This window comes from Condylura cristata, unplaced genomic scaffold (assembly GCF_000260355.1).
Source record: "Condylura cristata isolate star-nosed mole 26May11 unplaced genomic scaffold, ConCri1.0 scaffold00023, whole genome shotgun sequence".
Lineage (NCBI taxonomy): Eukaryota > Metazoa > Chordata > Mammalia > Eulipotyphla > Talpidae > Condylura > Condylura cristata.
This window is the reverse complement of record NW_004567124.1, coordinates 9,456,580-9,462,963: the sequence shown is the minus strand read 5'-3', so window position 1 is coordinate 9,462,963 and position 6,384 is coordinate 9,456,580. Positions and strand designations below refer to the sequence as shown.

The 6,384-nt window shown below is 41.7% G+C and overlaps 1 protein-coding gene across 1 annotated transcript in view; it reads left to right on the top strand.

Moving 5' to 3' along the window:
• LOC101637089 (C2 calcium-dependent domain-containing protein 4A) overlaps positions 1–703 on the top strand; it is a 1,208-nt gene extending 505 nt beyond the window's left edge. Inside the window, exon 2 of the mRNA XM_012728528.1 lies at positions 153–703. Coding sequence (XP_012583982.1) covers positions 153–598 — 446 coding nt within the window. The 3' untranslated portion in view covers positions 599–703. The remainder of the gene's footprint in view (positions 1–152) is intronic.
• Positions 704–6,384: the final 5,681 nt, after the last annotated feature.

The window sequence follows — 6,384 nt, the reverse complement described above, 5'->3', positions numbered from 1 at the left end:
TCCGCCCTACGCCTCCCGGTGACCCAGAAGCTCCCCTAGTCGCTCGGTCCAGACCATCGCCGGCTCCCCAAGTCGCCGCTGGGGCGGCCGAGTGAGGGGTGCACCTGCGGCGGAACACAGGTAACGTCAGGTCGGGGGACCAGGACCTCTAGCCCAGGCGCCCCTTCCCGCGACACCTCTAGCCCTCGCGCTCGCTCGGCTGCCGCCCCCAGCCCCGCGGCGCCCGCCCCTGGAGGCCGAGGGCACCGTGACTCTGGGCCGCGCTGGTGGAGCCCTGCGCCTGGCCGCGCAGTACAGTCCGGCAGGCGGGCGCCTGCGCATCCGGCTGCTCCGAGCCGAGGGTCCGGCCGGAGGCAGCGCCGAGCCCTGCGCGGTCGGCTGCCGCGTCAGCTTTGTGCTGCAACCGCCGGGCAAGGCGCGCCAGCCCCGCGGCGCCATGGTCCTGCGGAGCCGCACGGCCGTCTTGGACCAGGACTTCTGCTTGGACGGGCTCTCGGAGGACGACGTGCGCCGCCTGGCCGTGCGCGTCAAAGCGGAGCACAAAGGCCACAGCCCGGAGCGGGGCGAGCTGCACTTGGGCGCCCTGCTGCTCCCCTGAGGGTCCCTGTCCTGCTGGGGACTCCCCCACCTACAGCTGTTTCTTACAAAATAAACGTGTATTTATTCTTCTACTTGGCGTCAGTGTTAGCAGAGATCATCCTGAATTAATATCACAGTAAAGAATGTAATATTTTGTGTGGATTGTTGTTAAGTCCCCTCCCCCTCCCCCCCCCTACAAATGGCATGGTGTTCTGCAGTAGTGTTTCCTCTAGGGTATCCAACTGCATTTCATATGTTCCCCAAAAATCCTATTGGGAAATAACGACTCACAGAAGTGTGAAAATTGAGGGAGTCTTGGCAATCTGTTTGATCCAATCTCCCCATTTAGAAGTTCAGTCCACAACCTCCACCCAGACCATCTCAGAGCATACATAATTTTGATGCATGTTTAACACTGGGTAAGAAAAGGAGACGAAAAGAGATGAAGTGTCCTGTCCAGGTGAATTATTAGCAGCAACTCACTCTGATACCCTTAGCTACATCTTACTGGGAAAGTACTGAAGAAATAGAATTTGAAAGTTCTAAGCTAAAATAATGATAGTTTTATAGGCACCATTTTGTTAAATTCTCAAAGCAAGACATGAAAGTGGTTACAGCCATCATTTTACACACGAGAAGATTGAGGCAGCCAGGACTTGCACCCAGTCAGTACCTCAGTGACTCTCTAATTAACACCACAGTGTCTGAGGCACTCACCTCATTAGTGTTGTGAGACTACACCTTATTTGTGAGGTTGTTGACTTTAAGGACGGGGTCTCCTGATATTTCTTCACCCTCCAATAGGAAAGCAAATTGGTTGAAACTGAGTATTATGGGTGTTGATAACTTCAAGAACTGAGATGAACTAGATCTGAAGTTCTGTTTTAGGAAGAAGCTAAGTAAGTTTCAGAGTCCCAGAAAAGGCCCCAACCAAGCCAGTGTACCAGGGCAGGGCTCCAAGAGTGTACTTAGACATTCTCCTACCTCTGGTTTCTGACAGTAATAAAATGAGTATTCTGTTTTAAAGGATAATTTCCCTTCACACCTCACATTCACTATCTGCCAGTGTAAGTCTTTCTTTCTGTGCACATAGGAGGAATAGGTGTCCTAAGTGAGGGCTGAAAAACATGCAAGTATGTAGCATGGTGTTAAATATGACTACATTGTCAGTCCGGATTCAGAAATGGTTTCTGTTTTCATTAAGCTGTTGACAATTTTATCCATTGGTGTTCATGAAAAATACCACTTAGGAAAGAGTTTCAGTTTTAGTAACAACTTGGCGATAAGCTGAAAATGGGTTATTGCAGTAGTATTTACAATCACAACCATTGAACAAACGTGAAGAATGACTGTGACTTCATTCACTGACTGTAATAATCAACCATAATGAGAAGCTCCAAGTGGCTGACTAAATGAAGCATGACATAACAGTAGCTGAGCTCCATGCCCTACTCTTCCACATACTCAAGTCACCATTTCCTCAGCTTTCAAGTCAACCATTTTTCTAAATTACAAACTTCTTCATGACTTTAGAATTTGATAGTAAAACTAATATTGAATTCACATAGATGGTATTTTAATATAGTATTGAACTCACCTATGTGGGAAATTTATATGGAGAGTGAAATTTTCACTATTAATTATCAATGTGTGGTTTTCCATTTTTGACTGAAAACCAATTACATTAATGGCTTAAATAATAAAAAAATCATAAAGAAAATATTGCAATCACCATTGTCACTAGATTACATATGAAAAATAAGCAGAAGTGTCATTTTACTAAGTAGATTTTTCCAAGAAGGGAAAGTAGTGAATTTCATGGACCTAATTTTCTATGAAATATCTTTATTTCCAAACAAACTTTTCATTGATGTCAAGTCACACTTAATCAAATAGATAAACCTGATCAAGATTTTTTACAAGATTTTTAGGTGACTGAAGAAGAATTGTAAATCATAAAACCATAGGATTTTAAGTTAAAAAGGACTCTAAGAATCACTTTTGCAAATCCATGTATCATAGCAGAAGGTCTGAGTAATAAATTAGCTTATCCTAAATCACAATTAGTGAAAGAGCTGGGACTAGGACCACTACTTCCAAGAAAGGTGAAATATTTCGTGCATGATTATTTTACATTATGGAGTGAATTCTAATTTTGGGCACTTAAGAAAATTTATTTGCAAAACAAACTTTTGCGCTGTAACACCAGCCTTGGTGGTGGTGGGGGGAGGGGTGCAAATTTAAATTTGGTTTGCACTTTGCTGCCCTCTAGTGGATTCTTCGTGTGATTTGCCAATACATCTTATTAGTGGGTTTTTGGTTTTTTTTTTAAAAAAAATATTTATTTATGCGGCGGTATTATAGATAAGCACAAAGAGGAGGGGAAGAAAATGAGCCCAGGCACTTAAAGTGGACAGCAAAGGAGACTATTGGCGCGCTCCCGGCGAGGTTCACCGGGGGTCCCAATGTTCAGGGCCAGTGAAGTAGCACGCCAGAAGTGTGTGTGTGTGTGTGTGTGTGTGTGTGTGTGTGTGTGTGTGTGCTTTCTGGGGTTGGGTCAGGTATGCAAGAGATAGGGACTGGTTGCAGCTGGGCAGAAGATGAGAGGAGGCTGTTGGTTGTTTCAGATTCTTTTTAGTCTTGTTCTGTGCTGCTGTCTCCAGTGTCAGTGGAAGATTAACGCAAGGTCAGGTCTCAAGACCCCCTTCCCTGCCTCCTTAGGTTCCCAGGAACCCATGAGCCTCTTGGGTGACCTTTCACGGGGAGTGTGAGAGGATTCACCAGAGACAGAGTGGGGAGCAGAATAGCAGATGGCCTGAAATACACTGTGGCAGGAGAGGTCTGCCACACCATGTGGGTCACTTCCCTGGCAGGGGTGTCAAACTCGTGCTTCGGTGGATGAGATTGCTGCACTTTAACCCGTTGTGCCTTCAGCGAGGGTCCTTAACCTGTTTGCCACCAGGAAGGGCCGGAATCTTAATATTATAGCGTTAGACCATCTCACCTACTTAAAAACCAATTCAGGCCCAAATCCAATTACCTTCAGTACGTTATTATCAGATTACATAGTGTACAGACACATCACAAAAATAACTCCCTACAGTTATGTGTGTGTAAAAAATGCTAAAAAGCGTTTTTCATTTTAAAAAAGGATCAGAAATATATTTCCCAGTAATAGTGAAACTGTTAGACAATGGCCTGTTGGTTGCAGAAAATTGCTTTTCTTATCGGGCTTTAAGTGCGCATGTATTTTCCATAAATGATATGGCACAATCTTGCTTCTTTGTGGTTTAAATATCTGAATGTATTCAAAGAAAGGCCCTACATAATACACAGAAAACATGCCAGTTTAAACATATTAAGTACAAATAAAAAACGAAGTTTTGTCATTTGGTTTTATAAAGATAGTGATTTTTATACCTAATATAACTTATGTAATTTCTTCAGAATATAATTTTTTTTACACACAATTGGGCTATTCACAAAATTTTTCCCCACTTCCATTCCCATGACTTAGGCCAAAATACTAGTTTTGGTCTAAGATGTTTGAAAAAAAGAACAAAAAATGGGTACATGATATATGGATTTAAAAAGTTTCACGTAGAATATCTGTCATGGGATAAATGCTATTATTAATTTCTAGTTTGTCCAGCTTTTTTCTGTTTGTAAGAATAAAGCAACAACTTCCATTCTCTTTACATATTACAGCTCATTCCATGCTAAAGAAGAGAAACTCACCCCACCCAGGAGACTAGACTTCCAGGCTTGATATTCAAGCACCTCTTCATAGGTGTTTAGACTCTTCCAGTTTTTTATGAGTAAAGCTCTATGAGGATTCCTGCATAAGACTTTATGTAAGTATAAGCTTTCATTTACCCTGAGTAAATACCTGGGGATTACATTATATTTAACTTTTTAAGAAAGTGACAAACTATTTCCCAAAGTGGTGGTATCATTTTAATTCTCCCCTGATAACACAGTAGAGTTGTTTGCTCTACTGCCTGGCTGACACTTGCACACATAAGGACCGCTTGAAAGAAGCACATATTCAAATTTTCTAGTTTGTTACCTACATGTTGTCAAAACCATGTAGCTTAAGTCCTGTTAAGAATTTTGATGACAATAAGAGAAGCAAAAGCAATTAGACAAAGGCTACATTTAAGACAGAAGTTCAAAGCAATATAATCAGTATTATCTTGGTCTAAGGTGACTATAAAATATCTGGGTCCTTTTCAAAAATTCTAGAACATCAGAATTTTAAATTACTCAATGCCAATTCAATAGTCTTAAATTTCAGTAAGAATTGCTGAGTTAATTTTTCTAGTCATTCATTTAGCCATTTAAAACCAACAAGATAAAAGAGATCTTTCAGAGACTAGGATTGAATTTTATAAGAGTGGATTAAAGGAAATAACAATTATATTATTAGAGAAAAGTCTGAATAGAAAGGGCCTGAGAGACACTCTTGTCTTCTAGGAGGTTAATAGAGGTCAGCTTTGTCAAGCAGTTGACAATCCCTCCTTTCCTTTCTGTATCACCCTGCAGCTGCTAGAGCAGAAATATGAGCTATCTACTGACATCAGAACCAGAACACTGTCATAGAGTCCATTTCTAACAGTCATTAGTCAAAGCCACCACTCCATCAACCTGGGGTTGAATGATGAGCCCTGGCTTCTCTGCAGCTTTTCTACAAGTAGTGGCTGTTGACAGTGTATTCATTTGTTAAGGAGCTTAAACTCAAAGTTAGGAAAATGTGGGGTCTAGATCTCAGCTGTCATTTATTATCTGTGACTCCTAGACATATCATTTAGCCTTTCTAAATGTCATTTCTATATTAGTAGAGTAGAAGTAATATTACCTACCACATAGGATGCTATCCTCTCTGCAAGGATTAAAGGAGATAATGTATTCAAAGGCCTCAACACAGTGCTTGGTACATAGAACCACTCAATAATTAGGCCTATTTTTGGTTTCTTCACAATGGTTGATGTTACTGGTCTTTCCTCCCAGCTTCTATCATGTCCAGTAGGAGCTCATTCTGTGACAGGAACCCTATATCTAGATTTATCAATAAAATATACTTGTATGAGTCATTTGAGAAACTGTGTAAGATGCCAGCTAAGCATTATAAACAGAGGCCTCCCTGGTGGTGCAAGGGATTAAAGCACAGCACTATGAAGCTGTCCGAAGCCACTGCAGCACAAGTTCATCTGACTGCCAGGGAGGTGACCCATATGGTACAGCACACCTCTTCTCTCTCATGTGCTACTCAGCAGTGTACTTCACTGCATTTGCCTGTGCTGAATCCTCACACCTCCCATACCTCTGGTCTGTATCCCAGTTCTTGTTGTATAAATAAATAAATATTTTTTAAAAAGTATTATAGACAAACATTCTTAAAAAATGGATTCAGGAAAAGATGGATTCAGAACATGACTTTTATTTAATACTTACCATGTTCCAGACAGTACACTAGAGCAATGGTGTTAGGTCTCTTTGTGCTATAGCATATGAGTATGGACATTATAAGTGGATCTGGAAGCTCAGAGAAAACACATGGACCTATAGCTACTGAGCACGGGGAAAATGGTTTGAAACTGTATGTGTCTGACCAAAGCCTCTGCTAGATTTTGGGTGCCCAGGAGATGAGCAGAATTTTGCTCCAAAGTTAAAAAAACAGGACAGCTTTGAAAAAGGACTAGGTTTTGAATTTAAAATTAGTATTGTTTTTCAGTAAACACTGCTTCTTAGGTTTCCACCAGCTCCTGGGTTCTTTGTTGGTGATCATGTTGCCACTGGCTGATC